Source organism: Sparus aurata, chromosome 4 (genome assembly GCF_900880675.1).
Source record: "Sparus aurata chromosome 4, fSpaAur1.1, whole genome shotgun sequence".
In the NCBI taxonomy this organism is placed as follows: domain Eukaryota; kingdom Metazoa; phylum Chordata; class Actinopteri; order Spariformes; family Sparidae; genus Sparus; species Sparus aurata.
The window spans coordinates 25,449,760-25,468,975 of NC_044190.1; the positions used below are offsets into that span (position 1 = coordinate 25,449,760).

Below are 19,216 nucleotides of genomic sequence, written 5' to 3' on the forward strand. Positions count from 1 at the left end.
CATTAACAAAAAGTAAGTGTGCCTCCATGTTTGTCAGTTTGGTAAAGGTGTGTATACACGGAATTTAATGAAGTGATTTTGTAAACAAATTATAGTAAGCAAATTAATCAACTTGAAAACAAACAAACTATGGAGATTGATGAAGTGAGCATGTAGCTGCTTCTGTCGCCTTTAAATGTACGGCAGTAGATTGAAAAAAAAGGTCACCGAAAATGGAGAATTACGCTGTCATGTTTTGTTGACAATATTTTGTTGCATTTTATCTTGGTTCTGGTGTTTGTTTGTTTTTTCATAAAGGCACCATCAATGATCATGATGTACAACAAATTATAAAGCAAAAATACATAAAAACAAGCCATTATGCAACTATGTAAAAAACGTTAACGTTTACTGAAGAAATTAAGTATTAACAACTAAGTCATTATTTTAAAATGTTTTTTTTTTTTTTACAATGTGTGTGAACATATGTGTAAGATATACTGTATGATGAGTTATATAAAATAAATACAGGTTGCACCTTTAAAGATCAAATAAAGACTTTTGTTTTCCGTAAACAGGAGAAAATCAGTAATTTTATTTCTTCAAATATCTGAGATCTGCAGTCGTGTGTTGACTGCAAGTGATCAAATCCCACAACACTCAAAGAGGAGTCCACACCGGTGCAGTTTATGCTCATACTTTTTTAATGTATCACAATGAGCAAGAAACATACTTGATGAAATATTTTCAAAGGAGTATATTCAATTACCATCTACAATCAACTTAACTAGGACAACAAGGTTTTGTGACAAAAGTTTCTTTAAAAGTCTGAAGTTCCATGTGGTTGTATGTATGTTAGTTTCCATGTAATTTGGTACAGTTTGGAAATCTTCATCATATAATTACAGTAACAAAAAAGCTAACAAGACTACAGTATAGAAAAGACATCAAGAACAACATTTTTGGTTTAACTTGCTCTTTTTTGTACATTGCAAGGCTGTTTTTTTCTACCCTCGGATGGGCTGCCTGGAGCCACAGAGCCATGCTTATGAGGCTCAAAGGAGGAGTAATTCAAGGAAACAAAAAGAAAAACTAAAAGCATAAAAAAACATTGTGGCACCAGAAGTCACAAAAGGAACAGAGAGCTCCAAGTAACAGTTCATCTTTGAAGTTGGAGCAAATGGTTGTTTGGTTGTTAGTTTGGTTGTTAATTTTGGTTAATACGCTTTTTTAGTGTAACTGCCTCTTTAAAAATGACAGCGTCGAGAACCCGGCCCCTCTCTCTGTTGTTCATTTCTCTCTTTAGATAGTGTAATCAACAGAGAGAGGGGTGAGCCGCCATTTGACTGGAGAGCTTTCGCTTGTCAACCAGAGACAAGCACGAGGAAATGAAACGGGTAGCAACATGAACTGGGAGAAAATGAAGCAAGCATCTCTGTCCATCCTGTCCTGAAATTTGGAAAATGTCCATCAAAGAGCAGAAGCAGAGGCAGAGCTGGAGAAAGAAAGAGACAGACAGAAAGGAGAAAGAGGCAGCTGGAGCCACTTAAGTTCAGTTTCATCTAAGGACTTTCCTCTCTGTGTCACACATGTCCATTGGTTCCAGAGTTCATTCTCATTACAGAGTTGTCAGTAATCAAATAAGGAGGTGGTTTTAAAGCTGTTTCGAGCCTGCCTTTGGCTCCCATGCCCAGTTTTGGTGTGCCCGCAGCCTCTCATGTCCTCCTAACGAGATCTCCAAAGCTTCCCAGAGTCCATTTTTTTTTTCTTTTCATTCCTTCTTCATCTCAAACAAACAAACAAAAAAAAAGTTGATGTCTTGTTTTAAATATATCTATATCTGTATACAGGTACATGTTCGTTTTCACAGTGGGCAAAAGATGACCTCTACAGCAAAACCTTGTCTTTATCGCTCTCTTTGTAAATGTCCATTAAAATCAAGTATCCCAATGTAAGTCAGTGGATCTAATTATCCACAATAGCGTTTTGTGCCACAATAAAATATACACTTATCTGGGGCACAGCTTGTAATTTTTCTTCTTTTTTTTAGTTTTCAACTGCATAAAGCTTTGGCCACATTCATATATTCAATCAAAGTAAAAACTGCTCAGTGCTTCGGCTTCATCACTCATTATTTTTAAATTTGATTTTTCTAAATTTCAGTTATTCATATTCCAGCTTTGTGGTTTAGTTTGTTTTGGTGTGTAACATATAAAAAAGAAAAGATTAAAAACAATAAAAGGCAAACAAGAAATAAATTTGAATTGATGCTGGCTCTTATGAAACACACACGCACACACAGGCATACAAACTCACACACAGTCCATGCTGGCTGAATCTGATGTGGAGACCTCAACTTTGTCTTCCACAAAAGAGCCCAAAAGATTACACTTTGGAAATAAGAGAACAGACAGTATCATTGAGACAATGAATATAAAGAACATCATCACACCATAAAGTGGCCAGGTCATATTTTTGTCATTTTTCGTTTCTCATTTTCAGCAATTCAAATTAAAGCTAGTGTTAATTTATGACAAAAATGAAATATACAGAAACTGAAATAAAATACAAATACAATTCATGTCTGACATTGTCTGAAATTAAAATAAAGCAAACATATTTGGGAAAAACTGTACAACTTAAGAATTTTCAAAAATCAGAAAGCACATAACAGTATTTCAGGGAACTGGACTTTAGAGAAAAAAAAAAGCAAGCTTGCAGACCAAATCTCCTGACTTTCAACAGCATGCTGTAGTATTAACACCAAATCACATTGCTCTGCAAGAAGAAGCACTTTAAACACACTTCTGAGATTGTGCCGTGTATTCATCGGGGCGAATATATTGGCTATACAATAGTGGCTAAAAAGTAGTTCTTCACAAATTTAAATAAGTCTTGGTTTTGGTTTTAAAAAATAAAAATTTCCGTTTCATTGGATATGAGCGGGTGGGGGTACCTATGCACATCCATTTCCATTGCAATAAGATGTAGTGGGTGACTTCTTTGGGCATGAAAGCATCCGAGCTATCTGAAATCAAGGGACATCTTCAAAAAACCTCCTACTTTTTCCAGAAATAATGCTTTGGAATGAAGATGTCCCTTAAAAACCTGTCATCTACGCGTGGAAGTGGCACCCTGCAGACACATGGGACAAGTCACTGGTGGATTTCCCAAGAAGGGGGCAACAACACCTCAGCAAAACAGCCATTATTTCCCTCTGAGACTAGTTGTATGTTGACTGGCATAAATGTTACTAAACCTATGAGATGCATCAGTACCAGATGTATTATATACATTTTTTGGTAACCACTATTACTTGCTTAACAAGTGAGCAACAACCTTGACTGGATGGAGGGATTTTCAGCAATGTTCCGTGCCAGCACAAAATGACATATGGAGGTCACCTTGTTCAGCGACCGATGATGCAAAAAATATACACAACAGTTTACAGTCACTTTCAAAATGAGAAAAAAAAATAGATTGTGACAATTAAAAAGCAATTAAATGAAAATATGATCAGTCCTTGCTTAAGAAAAATCCATTGTGATATTTGGAATGCACTGTTCTTTACAAACGTTATAGATCATTGGCTTTAAACATTGGTCTGTTCAAAAAGAAAATCGGCAAAATGTCCTTTGGAACATATATTCACAGTCTTCAAAGTTCCGTTTTTGCAACAAGAAACAAAAAAGGTGTTGCAGAGGCAAGAAATTGGTTTATTGTTTGTTTTAGTTAAAGCTTAGCCAAAAGCAAAATGAGCATGCATCTAGGTACTCTTTTTTTTTTCTTTCAAAATTCTACATTAGCAGCAAAACGTATGTCCTTGAAGACCAGACCTTATACATTTTCTTAAAAAAATGGACATTTGAATGTGACAAAAAAGTCAAACAAAGATTAATAACCTCTATCTTACAAACTGCAATGGCTCTGTAACGGTGCTACTCCACAATGCAAGGACAAGGGCCCTTTTTGGTTTTTGGTATTTACGTAAAAAAGCCACCTGTTCGCTTGCAAAGAAGCAAAAACGGCAACTCTGATGCGTACTCCTTTATCTTTTAAAACTTTGTTTTCTTTCCTCTAAAAACAGCAACAAATTCTCAAGTATAAAGAAGCCTCTTTTCTCATATTTATGCACCAATGGTGAAAGTGTTTAGTCTTTGGATTTTCTTTTTGTCTTAAAGCGTGAGAATTATTATTAGTATTCTTTTTTCATTTTCATTTATGACAACAAAAATGTCAAAATGAAGAAAAGACTGTAGCCACACTACATGGAGAACAAAAGACCTGCTTTGTAGTGTACATATCTACAAACACAGGAGAGCAGAGGAAAAATAAGTGCGAAGAGAGGAACAAGTAGAGTGAGAAATAGGAGTCAGACAGTGATAAGTGCACAAAGGTAACACAAAAAATTAAATAAAATAAAACTTTCAATATTTCACCCAGGATCTTTTCTGCTTTGGTTAGCGCAACACCAACCAAACCATACAATTTAAATAATTCTAAAAGAGGATCCTGCCTTGTCAGGAGGGGCATTTGGGTGAATGTTTCCCAAGAAGTTAAGAATAAGACAGAAATAAAGTTGAGATAAATTACCTGTCCATAATCTAGTCTATCGGAATGACCAAGACAACATCAAATGAAGCGTCTTAAAGTTGGACAATACAAAAGCTAAATGTACACAAAGTTTTTCAACCTACCATACTGTTTAAATTCATTTCCAATGCAACAATCTACTTAACACCAAAAATGTTCATATCTATCATAAATACAGAAGGTTGTTTTTTTTTTTAATCAAAACTCTTTTTATCGCCCGTTATAATGTCTGCAATGCTCTCCTTGTCTGGGTTTAATTGGATTGTGATCCCCCTCCCCCCTTTGAAAGGACTTCTAATGTTAAAATCAGCAAATCATTAACTCTTTTTGAATGCCCAGAAACAATGCCTTATTAAAATTTCATTCAACTGAAAACTTTCTGTTATTAAATCAAGTTCTAACAGAATAAAAAAGCTCATCTCCTGTTGGAAACAAAAGGTTGAAAACATGGAGTTCTGTAACAGAAAAACATCTGCGAGCTGTTGACCTGAGAATAAAATAGACATTACATTATTCTTTTACTTTTGCAAGCCATTGGTATCTGAATGCTTAAATAGCAAGAAAACTGATAGACTATTCTCCCATACAGTACATACTGGCTTTTTGTGACTGTGCTATTAAGTAGAAATCATTACAAAACAAAGGGACAGCTTGTTGACGCTTATTTCTTCAAAAGGGTTTCTGGGGCCATTTGTCAACTTTGAGGCAGTCCATTGCCATACAGTACAGTATTCCTCTACCATTACCCAAAACATAACTGCAGCGATCTTTTCTATTCTCATATATTAGTATGCATGTATTTCAGTTGAGAAAAACAAAAAAATAAAATAAAAAAGAATAACAAAACGAAAACCAGCATGTTGATATGGGAAAACAATCCACTAACATTTAAATTTTTGGTTACAAGCTTTGGAATTGCAGTTAGTCTTTACACATCTTTTTCTGAAATTGGTTTGTATACTTTTAATGTATTTTTAACATTGCTGCTTTTTATGTTTTTTTTCCATTTGTGATTTTTTTTGTCCTTTTTTTGTGTTTTTTAAATATTGTCCATCACTGAAAGCTCTTTTACAATCTGATGGAGTCTGTTCCTACACTAGCAAGATTACTACTACAACTACTACTGTCTTTGACAAAGCCAGGCTGCTGCGGCTCCTCCGCCGTCCTGCCAAGCCTGTCTGCTGACTTCTGACTGCTGTCAGAGTCAGACTCGTCGGTAAAGACGTCTGTTGGTATCGAGGTCTGAACTCCTGAGGTGCTCAATGAACTTGAGGTAACCGTTGAAGGTGAGGACATTGGAGGAAAAGAGGAGGAAGAAGATGAGGGACTGGCATTGGGCTTCCCAGCTAAAGCTCTGGAGAAAGGGGCCTGGGGCCATGGTTTGCCGGCAGCTGTGGTGTTGAGTGGGGTAGTCGACGAGGAGCACAGGGAAGAGGAGACGGCAGAGGATGGCATGGTGGCTGATGTTGTTGGCGGGGGAGGGGGGCTGCTGATGGGATGAGTGGCAGACTGCGAGGTAGATGCGGTGTTAGGATTGGGGAAGCAGGCTGAAGAGTGAGGTAATAAACTAGTAGCGTGCTCTTTGGCATTTCTGGCTGATCGCTTGATTGTTCTGTGTTTGTGCAATGCCGATTCCAGGTGTTGACTGAGTACTTTCTCCCCATCCAACGTAGTGTCACAAGCCAGGCAGTCATAGAGACTTCCAGCCCCTGCACCTACGCCACCGGGGACACGCAGCAACATCTCTTGCAGGTTTGCCACAGACTGACCGAAAAAACAGTTAGATTTAAGGTGGGTAATAGCCGCTTCTTCCTTGGTGAAAACTGCTTGACACTTGCGGCATGCCAGTTTATACTGCACCTTGGGGACGATGTACTGGTCTAGATGGGGGTCCACAGCTTTGCCATCTGTCTCGCTCTGCTCAGAGGGTACTTTTTTATGAGAGGAGGAGGAGGAGGAGGAAGTTGGGGGTTCACTATGGGGGTTGACCTTTTGCTCCTCTGTTTTCACTGGATCTTTGGCAGATTCTTTGCGATCCCCCAAGGTTTGTGGGGGAACTGGAGTTTGGCTCGCCTTGGGTTGCTGGATCTGTTGAAGCTGCCGCTGCTGCTGCTGTAGTGCCTCCTGCAAGCTCTGCTGATATTGCTGGTAATGCTGCAGCAGGGACCCTGGAGACAGGCCCATCAGTGCTTGTGACAATGCTGGGTTGTAAGGGAAGAGACTTTCCATACCATACATTGGTTGCAGGTAACCCCCCTGGAGAGCCCCAGGGATCTGTGGGGTGTAATACGGGGAAAAACCAGGCATGAAGTAGGGCAGGAACTGGTTTGTGAGGAGAGCTGTTGGGTCCGATGCCAAAGCAGCCTGCAGGGCCTGAAGCTGGGCAGGGTCGACCACATACTCCATGCCAGGTGTGGGCATAGAGGTGGCAGGTACAGCTGTGTCTGGCTTCTCCTTCTTGGCGCTGGCAGCAGAAGTTGAGGGGGCAGGGGTGCTTCCAGTTGACGACGGGGTTGAGGGCTTCTCTGTCTTTTCCTTGGGCTTCTCCTTCTCTCTTACCCTCTCGGTATCACATTCTTTGGGGGGTTCAGGCCGGGAGCCCGACTGGGCGGTTGAGGAAATGGAGTTGGATGTGGAGGTGGGGCTGGAGTGGGAAGCAGACGTGTTGGTCTGGGCTGGGCTGGATGCGGCAAGAGACGATGAGGAGGGAGGTTTGTTGGGCAATCCGGATGTGGGGAGGCTCGGTGAGGGAACACTGGCACCAGGCATGTTCAGGAGGTTTGAAGGTTTTGGAGGAGTTAAAGCTGGAAAATGTTCAAATAAAGACAAAAAAAAAAAAAAGAATTAATAGGTGTATTTGTTTCATGGACTGACAATTATTGTTGTCAATTAATTAATTATGTTAAAATGTATTTACAACTATAACAAAATATACATTGCTTTCTTACACGAAACACAGAAATCAGTGTGTGAATGATGTCATCTTCATTACTTCAAAGTCTCCTGTTATTGCATTTGTAGGGCTGTCATTGAGTGCTGGCATGTCAGGTACTTAGTGGCACATGTCATCAAAGGTAAAACACTATAACATGATATTACACATTCTGCACGGGTGTTGTTTTTCTAGAGTTGTATTGTTTATTTTACCAGGTTTTACATCGAAGGACAATATGTGATTACTGATGTCAGTTACAGCTCAGTTTAAAAACTCATCAGCAACCCTGCACCTCAATTTTTAGCTGTATATCAGCTACTGAAAGCCAAATGCTGACATACCTGAATTAGATGAGTTAAAGCTGGAGAGAGAGGGGCTGCCAACCCCTGGCAAAAGGACAGGTGGGATGCCTTGCAGATTTGGATAGGCTGACTGGAGATTCAGAGCCTGCATTGCGGGGTTATCAAACATCCCCTGCTGCTGCATGGCCTGCTGCTGTGCCAGTCCTAAAACTTCATTGGCCTTCTTAATGCGGTCCATCTCTTGCTGGGCCATAAGTTGGCGGACAGTGGCGGGGTCAAAGTATTCTTTTTCCTTATCGATCTGGCTGCCAATGGTATCCTTCACTTTAGAGATGTGTTGCTGGGAGAAGATGTGATCACGAATAGAGAGGCGAGCACTGTACTTGACACCGCACAAAGTGCATTCAGTCCTCGGCCCCTCGTAGGATGTCTGATTTATTCCAAAGTGCTTCGCCATGTTGAGCTTTGCCTTTTTCTCCTTGGCACGGGCATTTTGAAACCACACCTGAACCACTCTCTTTGGAAGTCCAATATCGTTGCCAAGTACCTCACATTCCAGCATAGTGGGCGTCCTGTAGTCGTTAAAACAGGATTTCAACACTTTCAGCTGGAGATTAGTCATCTGGGTTCGGAAACGCTTTTGGCCAGGTCGATCTCCGCTATCAATGCTCCTGGTGCCTGAGGCTCCAGGACTTGGTGAGCAGGGGTCAGCGAGGCTGGATGTCTCACTGTGGTCAATAATGTGTTCATTTTCATAGTCCTTAGCATAATAGCTTGTTGCAGGGCTTACCAGCCCTGAGGACATCTGGTCATCATTTTCAAGGTTAGGGACTGAGCCCCCAGACTTAGACAGGTAGTCACCACTATTTTGGCTGTGCTTTGCATCAGCACTGTCATTATCAGCATTGGCCTCATCACCCGTGGTTGTGTCAGTGATGGCAGTGTTCACAGAAGAACAGTCGTCATTATCCAGTTTGCTCTGATCAAAGCTGAGGTTCACAGAGGACATGCTTGCCATGGCACTCTCAAAATCTTCCATTCCCTCAACTTTAATGGATGAGGGGCTCAGTAGAGTCCTGGGAGACAAATCCATACCTTTGTTTAATGGTGACATGGAGGAGCTTTGTCCATCACTGTTTGATGGGGCCAGTTGGGAGTAGCTTGCTGCCTCCAGAGCATCCATTTTTATTTGCATGCCCTCCTGTTCAGGTAACATACCAGCAAGAGCTAAATTATATCCAGCACGTTTGGCTTCATGCCAGTGACGGGAGCGAATGTGTGCCTCTAGGGCGGTTTTTGCTTTAAAAAGAGCTCGACAAAAAGGGCACCTACGATGAGCCTGAGCTGGCCCAACTGCTCTAAATTGGCCTTTTCTCTCTCTGGCTCTGGTATTTTGGAACCAGACTTGCACTACTCTCTTTTTTAATCCCACCTCATGAGCAATGTGGTCGAGCATTTTACGTGTAGGATTGGAGTCTAATAAATACTTCTGATAAAGGATCTCTAGCTGCTCAGGAGTGATGGTGGTCCTGAGCCGCTTGTCTCTTTGTGGCTCTTCTCCGCTATTTGTGCTGTCGTTCTCTCCTGGGCTTGTCCCAGCTTTCTCCTCTAACTTCCTCTTCAGGGAGTTCATGGTGGAGGTGGGGGTGGACGGAGAGGTGGCAGAGCTGCTGGGGATCTGTGGCATTGCCCCTGAGAGCAGCTGACTTGCCAGGAGAGGATTGCTGGGATCAAACAGCATGAAAGACATGTCAATTGGACGGTCGAGGAATTGAGGGTGGATGAATTGATTTTGAACTGAAAGGAAGTGTAATTGCTGGTGTTCCTGCCAGTGCTCAAAAGAGGGGAAGCCAATCTTGCACTGCTCACACTGGTAGGGGATCATCTGTTGTGCCAGTTGTTGTGTGGCAGAGGTCAGGTGTGCATTGAGGCTCATGTGAGAGCTTTGTGATGAGGCCTGACTTGTCTGAGAGGCTGAGGGACCACACTGCTGTTGCTGCTGAGAGAAAGAGGGAGATGAATGTTTGATGGGCTTGGAAATAGTTTGAATCTTCTCTTCTCTTTGAGGTCTATGGTGTTGTGCCTCAGACTGGGGTTGGTGCACAATTTCCTGCTTAATAGAGGTTTGGTTTTCTCGCGGATCAGCTGAGATTTCAGGTAACTGCTTGGGCTTCTCATCATAGAGGTTTGAGCTGCTTGCTGGTGATGCCTCCTCTTTCTCAGCGGATGGTAGGTGTGAGAATGCTGAAGTGGAGGGTGGAAGCGGGCAGAGACTTGAAGAGGAGGGCATTGGGGTGTGACAGGAAGACCCAGAGGGAGTATAACATTCATTGAGATCCTGTGAATCCTCATTTTGGCTGTCATACTGTCCATCCTCATCTTCATCTTTGTAACACAGCTTCTTTTGGTGTTTTATTAGATCGAATATCCGCTGGAAAACCAGACTGCATTTCTTGCACTGGTAATTCAGATTTGAGGTGCGAATATAGCGGTCATTGGACAATTCTCGCCTTTCACCCTCTTTTGCTCCTTCGCCCTGGTTCTCATAATTCTTCCTTGCCTTCTGGCGAGCATTTTGGAACCACACCACAATAACACGTGTGGGGAGGCTCAGGAGGTTGGAGAGCTGTTCAAATTCATCATCTTTAGGGTAAGCATTGGCATCGAAGAAGTCCTGCAGCACTCTCAGCTGGTAGTCAGTAAACCTCGTTCTGGATGATCTCTTACTTCCATATAAATCTTGTTTCTGAGGCTCAGGGGAAGGAGGTCTAGAGTCAGCTTTCGTCTCTTCTAGAGTTGTTGTTGGTGGATTATTGAAATTGTACGGCGAGTCTTTGTTGCGCTGCCGCTCTTTGAAAAGGGTGTTTCTGAACCAGTGCTTTATAACTTTTTGTGGCAGCCCCGACTTGTCTGCCATCTCTTTAATCTGCTCCTCATTTGGTGAATTGTTGATATCGAAGTACTGTCGCAGGACCCTCAGCTGGTCGTCAGTGATGCGTGTCCGTGGCCTCTTGTTCTGCTGCTGCTGTAGCATGGCTGGTGTAAGCTGCTGTTGATAGAGCTGGGCCAGGTCTGAGGCCAGGCTTGGCTCAACAGATGATAACTGGGGAGCCATTTGAGTGGGCAATGACTGGAGAGACATGGACTGCATCATGAGCGGTGAGAAGAGGGGCAAATCCATTGGCATAGAAATTTGTGTCATTTGGACTTGCGGTTGTGAGGTTGTTACAGTTGGAGGTGTGAGTGAGGCAGCAGAAACAGGGATATTTGGAGTTGGAGCTCTTTGGGGGGGAGGAGGAGGTGGAGGTGGAGGAGGAGGAGGCGGTGGGGGAGCAGGAGCAGCCTCTGGTGTAGGGGGTCTCAGTGGATAGAGTTTATCATAATGCTCTCTGTATTCCTTGGCAAATCTCTCAAGGGATCGAAATGGAAAGAAAGCCTGGTGGATATGCTCCTGGTGACTCTTTAGAATCAGTATGTTTGAAAACAGCTTGCCACAGGCTTCACATTCCAGTTTCTCTAATCCCTCAATGGGGTCCACCACTCTTGTTATCCCACCTGGACCACTTGATCCTGTAGGTCCAGCTGTCTTTTTCTGAGCTTTCTGTTTATTTTCATTGTACTGAATTACTAACTCAAACCCAAAGTTTTCCAGCAGGGCTTTCGTTGCGTTTCCTCGAGCATCTGAAGCAATCCTTGGCGGAGGCAAGCCAGTATCGTGGTTCATGTTTATTGAGATATGCTGAATGTCCTTCTTTTCTTTTGACTTGCTGTCTGCCGAATCTTTGTGAACATAGTCCTCATTCTTTTCAGCGGTGTCCTTCTCTCTTTGTATTTCTCTGTCCTTCTCATTTTGAGAGCATGAATGTCTCTGCTTTTTTTCAACATGCTGGAGCAGGGATGCACTCTGCTGCAGCAATGCCATCTGCCCCTGTGCCTGTGCATGTGCCTGTGCATGAGCCTGCTGCTGCTGTTGTTGCTGCTGCTGCTGTTGTTGCTGCTGCTGCTGTTGTTGCTGCTGTTGTTGGTGTTGCTGCTGAAGGTGATGGTGCATCAATTGCTGCTGCAAGCAACTCTGCTGGGCCTGCTGGGCTGAGTTTTTAAGATCTTCCAGCAGTGAGGAGGTGGAAGATCCAGCTAGGCCAAGGGAGTTACTGAGGCTGATCTCTGGGTTCAGCTGAAACTCTGCGCCAGGGATGTAGAAAGGGAAAAGCAACTGCTGCTGTTGTAGGGGGAGAAGCGCATCAGCTGTCATTGGGAAGTGCTGCAGAAGTGCTGGGTTGAATAGCTGTGATTGTAAAAGAGCAGCCTGCTGCTGGAGCTCTTGCTGAAGCTGGGCTTGAGCTTGTGCTTGAGCCTGTGCCAATTGCTGTTGTTGCTGAAGCTGCTGTTGTTGTTGTTGGCCCCTCGCTGACAGCATTTCATATTTAGACTTTTTTACTTCGTGGTTCTCAGATGGTGAAGAATGGCAGCTCACAGAGGAGTTTCCTAGGCTCTCAATGCTGTGAGTCTGGCTCATATGGTTTCCTCCAAGGATACTCTGAGTTGATTGAGACCCAGAAGAGCTGTGGTTGGTAGAGCTTGTAGTTGAGTTGGTAGCTGGGCTTGGACTAGATGTGGAAGTGTTGTTGCTGGACCCCCCGCCACTTAAACCAGTAGCACTCGCGGTGCTAGTGATCCCTCCTGCTGCTTCAAGTTTGGCTGCCCTGGCTTTGGTCTGGTGTAGAACAGAGCGCATGTGGATCTCCAGAGTTGAACTCTGACTATAGGCCACGTTACAAGTGCTGCACTTGAATGGCTTGTTGTCTGGGCTACTGGTTGGCTCAGGCTGGCCAGTAGTGGACTCCTGAAGAGCCCTCTTCACCTTGTGCAGGTGGGAGACAGAGTTATAGTGAACCAGAAGAATGTTCTTCTGTGTGAAAGACTCTTTGCATACAGTACACTTGAAAGGACGCGATGGATCCAAGAACTTCTCCATAGTAAAGTTGGGGCCCTTCCTGAATGGCAAAGCACGTTTGGGTTCAGATCCAGAATCTTCCAGCAATGAGCCAGAGTCACTTCCTGTTGGGCTTTGTTTTTCCTCAGGGTCACTTTCCTCTCCCTCTTTGTCATCTTCTCCCAGACTCCCAGGCTCCTCACCAAGGGAAGGGTCACCCATCACCATAATGTCACCGTTCATCAATAAGCCTCCATAAAGCTGCTGGATATCAGCTTCACTCAGCTCCAGGTGGCTCGTTTCTAAATGTTTCTTCAAGGCCTGTAGTGTTCTGAAGCTTCGCTGGCAGAGGCAGCACATGGTGGCTGCCCTGATCACATGGTACTGCGAATGGAGCTGCAACTTCTCCACAGTCTTGAAGGCCAGGCTGCACTGGTTACAGCGGTACTTGTACACATGGCGATCTGAAACAGGCAACTGGGGCCTTTTGTTGTGAACTTCATTGAAGTGCATTTGGAGGGAGTTGGAGGACTTGAACACTTGATTACAACCTTTCTTCCAGCACAGGAATCCTGTGGCATCTTCCCTCTCTGACTGTTGATCTTCCAGAGGTGACTTGCGGGCTTCAGCTACATCAGTAGGGAGCGACACCCCCTTCTCTGGATCAGTATCTGAGGCATCTGTGAAAAAAATAATCCAAAATAAGAGAGCAATTCATTAGGTGCCTACATGTACATTGGCAAAGGTTAATTTTTACATGGTACTGTCAATAAAGACACTAATTGTGTTTGCACGCCTGGGATTGTGAAAAAAAATGCAAAAGAAGTGACTAATTACAAGGCCTGTGAATACCAACTGTCAATCATATTGTCTTGTTGTGAATGAAGACATTAGCATGAGTAAGTCCTTTGTCTTTTGTTATATTGTCTGTGAAAAATGTAATGAAACCATTACCGAAACAATTCTTTTGTAAAACTCTAAATCACCTGAGTAATGATTCTTTATGACCGCCTGTGTGATAACTACAGACTTAATATTGCACCAGTGTGGGTGTCCACAGCTATAAAGCGATACATCTTTGTTCAGTAACATTTACTGTACACTTCAAGCAGAGTCATCTACTAACCAGCTTGCTTCTTCGTATCTTCAGAGTTAGAGTTGGCTGTGGCATGAGGGGTGCTCTGGGACTCTCTTTCTGGACTCGGTACAGGTATGAACATGCTTGCTGGCAGTGCTTCACTTGCTGTTACCTGGAAAAACAAAGCACAAAGAAATTCTAGCATTAATAATCTCATTGAGTGGACACAACAAGATACAACTGGGGACACAGAGTAGTTAAAAAGACAGAGGTTAGACAGATAGATAATGTGTGTTGTAAATGTTACATCATTGACAATAAGCATAAAAGTCAAGATAGTCCACACCCTCACATATTTGTATATTACTATTTTCATATGATTCTCTCAATGTTCTGTGCCTGTGCTTTGGCATGAACCAATTTAAAGTCTGCTGTATCCAATTATGATGATGGACCTCGTGTCATACAGTCCCACTGACAGCAAAAAGGTTATTAGGAAAACTAATAAAACAGGACTGATGAAAAAAACTCCTGTAATAAACACTTTTAAAGCTAACTTCAGAGTTCTCAGTAGTACGCTTGTAAGTGCCAATTAAACGAAAAATGATTCCATTTGAGAAGAATTGCTAAATCAGACTACATGCTCCCTAGTAAAACAGTAAAATCAAGAGAAAAACAATTTCATTGCTGACAGAAGGAAATGCATTTTACATTTGCAAAAAAAATAAAACCTAATGTTTTTCTTTTTACTTTTCTAATTGGAGCATTTCAAGGACGAATAAGTATTGATTGAAAAAGTACAGAGAGGAACCCGGCTTCTCCCTGCTCTCAAAAGGTTGGAGTCGATCATGTGTGAACGACAGCAACTCCTGCTGCCTCCCCCCAACTTTCTTCCTATTTCTCCCTCTGATAGCCTCTTTTCCGGCCCCAAAACCTGATAATTCAACGCGATCGCTCATTAACAGCTCCCCTATTTAACAATAATCATCGGCTGAAACTAGGTGAGGCTGGAAGATGAGGCGCTGTCTTTTTCACCTTCCTTCAATTAACTTCAAACAAACAGAGTAATCAGCTTCACTCTACAGGCTGCATTTCAATTCGCACAAGCCCACAGTGTCCCTCCTCTTTTCTGTTTTGCTGCTGAATCTCAATTTTAGGGAGACTTTTCAACTTTAGCTCTAAGACTTAAAGACTTACAGTTGTCCTTTCAAGTAATATAAAAAAATTCTTCCATTGCTGCGATGTCCCTGGTTAGATTCTGGATGGGTATCTTGATTTCGTTTTTTTTTTTGTCTTACTAAATTTACATACAGTACATACACATAATCCATTCACAAGGCTCAAAAATTTCCAGTTGGTCAATACCTAATTGTTCAGTATGGAAATAAATGTCTGATGGTTGCTGCTTTAGTTAAATTACCATATGTACCATATGTTTTCTAATTACTCCTCTAATAGGCACAGTGAGCGTACTGTAGCATGTCATATAGCCTATAGGCATGATCCAAATAGAGCAGAATCATTCTCAAGCACCAAGGTTAAAAAGAGCATTTAACATTTTCAATCACAGAGAACATCACCATATGGTTATTGTGGTCACAAATTTAGCACAAAACATCCAGCCATTCCTTTCTTTGTTTTTGTTACCTTTCGATCCCTTCAAAATGAAAAGGGGAAAATGTGAACATGAATGCAACCAGCACGGAAAGTCACAAAACAACAGAAAAAGCAATCATTTACATTACAAAGTGGGCTGTTTCTAGACAACTGCTTCATTAGACGATTAGCGGAAAGAGCAGAGTATCCCAAGGTCACTTTTAATTTGGACCGCCTAATTGGCAAACATAGTTCAAAATGGCTATCATCCAGCCAGACTCAGAATTAATGAAGCACAATTATTTTCATTACCCCTATCTTACACAGACAGAAAATGAGACGTAGAGTGAGAGAGGGAGGACTGGAGGAGTGTGTATATATACACATACTTTGCTGTATATATATGTACTGTATATGAGATGGAGAGGCATGAGAAACACGAGGTGGAGAGGAAAGCGGGAAGGAGGGAGGTGCAAAGAAGATAGGTGGATGAAGGGATGAAGGGTGGGAGAGTGAAGACATCATTATGCATGCTTGGCAAGATATAAAAGTCACCTATTTCAGAATTAATTAGGCTCCTCTCTTTAGACATGTGAAAAGGATAAAGTACCTTTCCATCTGCATTCACCAGTTATAAAAAGGTGCTAGCTTTAATGTGTGTTATATTACCTCGGCTCCATCACAGCCCTCTTGTAGTGGTTCAGTACATTACTACCTCTATAAAAGAAATAAATATTGCTTTCTACCATACTAATGTGCATGCCATTTACTTTCTAGATGGGGGATGAAGATGGCGAGGCAGCAGACAGAGCAATGTTTTACCCAGTGATTGTCCAGCAAGCCATTCAGCTTCACAGGATAGAACAGAACAAAGATTTGCTCTGTGATTTATAAGAAAACAGGGCAAATAAAATTTTATTTCCCCTTGATGAGCATTAAAGGAAGCAGAGCGAGTATTCTCTCTCAGTAGAAAAGGCTGCACCAGTGCATTGCAGTTGACATAAATCTAACTTCAAGACATGAGTCAAGTTAAAAACAAAGCAAATCTGGAGTGGGGCTGAACATTAAAGGGGCAAAACGTAAGAATTTTGGTTGAAGAAATGAAAAAAATCAAATTATCAATATTATTTGAATAAACAGCAGTTTTGACATTGTGATACCCTTGTATTGTGTTGCAGAAATATCTACTGGTACTCATGTTAGCGTGCTAACCAGCCAATCTTTCCCAGACCAAAGCTCCTGTGCTAGCGGTGTAAACATTTACACTCCCCTGGACCGCAAGCTCCCAGTGTGAACTGCTAGCTACACAGCTAACTTAACTAACTAGCTAAGGACTGCTAGATTTAGCAGCAGTTAGTGGTTACTCTGGTGATATGCTGCTTCCTATGTGTTTTGAGTGTGAATATGACAGGAGGCCAATTCTTACAAATTAAAACAGTGTTTTGTTTATACATAGTTGTTTTCTCTCAGGTGTCTATATTATTTTGATATTCAATTAACCTGATTGGTAATTGATTTTTAGAAAAGAAAAACTGTATTACCTGATTGCAGCTCCTTATATATGAATGTTTTGTGGTTTCAACAGTAAACTGAATATTTTTCGGTTGTGGACAAAATAAGACATTTGAACTTTTGAAGAAACACTGATCAACATTTTTCAACATTTGTTGACATTTTATAGCGCAAACAACTCATCAGTTAATCAAGAAAATGATCCAAATTAATCATAAATTAAAAGAATTATAAATTGCAGCCCTACTGAGCACAAAAACAACATTTAGATCAGTGGTTTGTTTATATATATTTGTGTTTTTTATGTGGGAATTTATTTCAGCCTGATTTCTAGCGAGTAATAACATTTCCATTGCTTTTACTTGAAATTCATGAAGCGAGGACGCTGTTCATTAAATTTTGATTAATCCGTGTCACAATTGTTTTAACATATTCATAATGAAAGGCTTTGTTTTGACTCGCACACAGGTGATCACAGACACGGCGAGAATGTCAGTGGAGTAATAAATGAACTGGAGCGCCGAGAGACCTGCTCATCTTGAAATCATAGAAAAAAAAGAAAAAAAAAGAATTACAAAAACAGATTATGAGTTCCCCTCCCCAAATGACTGTGATTAGAAGAGAGCTATAAAAGGGCTCTCTGATGATGGGCACATTAAAACAATGAAAAAGAGGAGAAAAATATGCATCTCAAAAAGGCCCAATCATTTCCACTGAGCCAATGGGATTGCCTGCAGCCATTTCACAATTAACAGCATTCTTTGTGTTTGATAAAGGGCTGAATGTTGGCAATTTAGAGGAGGGAAGACAGGAATTACAATTGTTCTAGGAGCTAGGCAGCCTCTCCGGGGGGAGAGATTGATTGAGACTGGGTGACTCATCTCCTTGGCATTGCTGAATCCTTCCACCGGTCCTTGACCTGACCCACAGCCTACAGTCTGACTGGCCATAATGTGTATAAATAATATGTTGGGCCTATACAGCACAGCTTTGACTAACTGTGGAGATAATTACAGACACAATACGTGACAGAATGGATAGAGAAATGGGAATTAAAACTTAGATTGGTGCTAAGATTACAATAAAGCTTACCCAAATGGCAAGGCCATACACTTGTTCATCTGTTGTGCTTTTGCTCCACTGAAATTCCCAGACTTATATAAACTTTTGATGTTTATCTAAAGTAACTAAAATACTTATGCATTCTATTAGCTATGGTGCTGGATGACCAGCATGAAGAGTGTGCTAAGCTAACACATCCCATCACAGGCAAATGTCCAGTAACCTTCAAATGTGCAACCCGGTACAGCAAAGGACTCAGAAAGCATCGCTGGGTGAGAATAAATGTAAAACTGAAAACTGACCACACAACACAGGACTTACTGTGGAAATAAGCTTATCAACACAGTCAGGAGCCACGCTGTGGAGGTGTGTGAGGTGAAACTGCAGGTGGATCTTGTTGTTGAGCATGTCCTGGCACAGGGGGCAGCGTAACATGGGCTGGACAGAGTGCTGTGTCATCACGTGCATTCTGAGACGATTCAGGTCCGTGTTGGTGAACTTGCAGTAGGGGCACTGGTACATCTGGGTGAAGGCAGAGGCAGGAATGGAGAAAGAGAGAGAGCGAGGGGAACAAAAAAGAACAACAGATCCACAGAGGGTTAATAAGGTGAAATGGGAGCGGTGAGCATGGTGGGCCTTGCTTGTAGAGGGAGCTGCAGATCAGGCGGAAGATTTTGGGCCCCCTTCCCTCGAGCAGGCAGATCCCTCTGATCACAGACAACTGTGTAATGCTGAGCACCACTGAGTCTTGGCACCCACTTCAAAGTGCTCTCATCTGTCAAATACTATATTGATTTTCCACCTTATACACAATTAGCAGTGCAACTGCGGCAGAAAGGTTAAAATAATTGTGAGAGAGCAGATTTGAAAAAGAAGCCTGCATGATATAAAAAGGGTCCGTGAGATAGCTGACTGACTAACTAAATAGCAAAAAAATTATCAGAAGTATATTTTACATTTCTTCTTTTAATTGATGTGCAAGTTCCAAGCTTATAATGAGGGCTAGGTAATTGAGGACAAGATAACCTTTAGCATGAATCCCCTAATTCAAAGAGCTTTATGAACATCTGAAGGCATCAGAAGTCTGTGTTTGTGTTATTCTCACCTGCTCCCCGGCACTCTTCTCAGCTGTCCTGGGACGCTTCGAGGAGAGCGGGCTCTCGGAGGTCTCTGACCGGGAAGAGGGCCTCTTGGAGGGGATCGGGGAATCTGACTGGTGCCGTTCC

At 42.1% G+C, this 19,216-nt stretch overlaps 1 protein-coding gene across 18 annotated transcripts in view; it reads right to left on the reverse strand.

Moving 5' to 3' along the window:
• Positions 1-665: 665 nt before the first annotated feature.
• Positions 666-19,216, reverse strand: part of zfhx3b (zinc finger homeobox 3b) — a 349,963-nt gene continuing 331,412 nt past the window's right edge. For all 18 annotated transcript variants that reach the window (XM_030413357.1, XM_030413363.1, XM_030413358.1 and 15 more), the window contains 5 exons: positions 19,096-19,216; positions 18,312-18,512; positions 13,869-13,992; positions 7,849-13,422; positions 666-7,376 (listed from right to left, as the gene is read on the reverse strand). The exon at positions 19,096-19,216 is cut by the window's right edge. In XM_030413357.1, coding sequence (XP_030269217.1) covers positions 5,641-7,376; positions 7,849-13,422; positions 13,869-13,992; positions 18,312-18,512; positions 19,096-19,216 — 7,756 coding nt within the window. In that variant the 3' untranslated portion in view covers positions 666-5,640. The remainder of the gene's footprint in view (positions 7,377-7,848; positions 13,423-13,868; positions 13,993-18,311; positions 18,513-19,095) is intronic.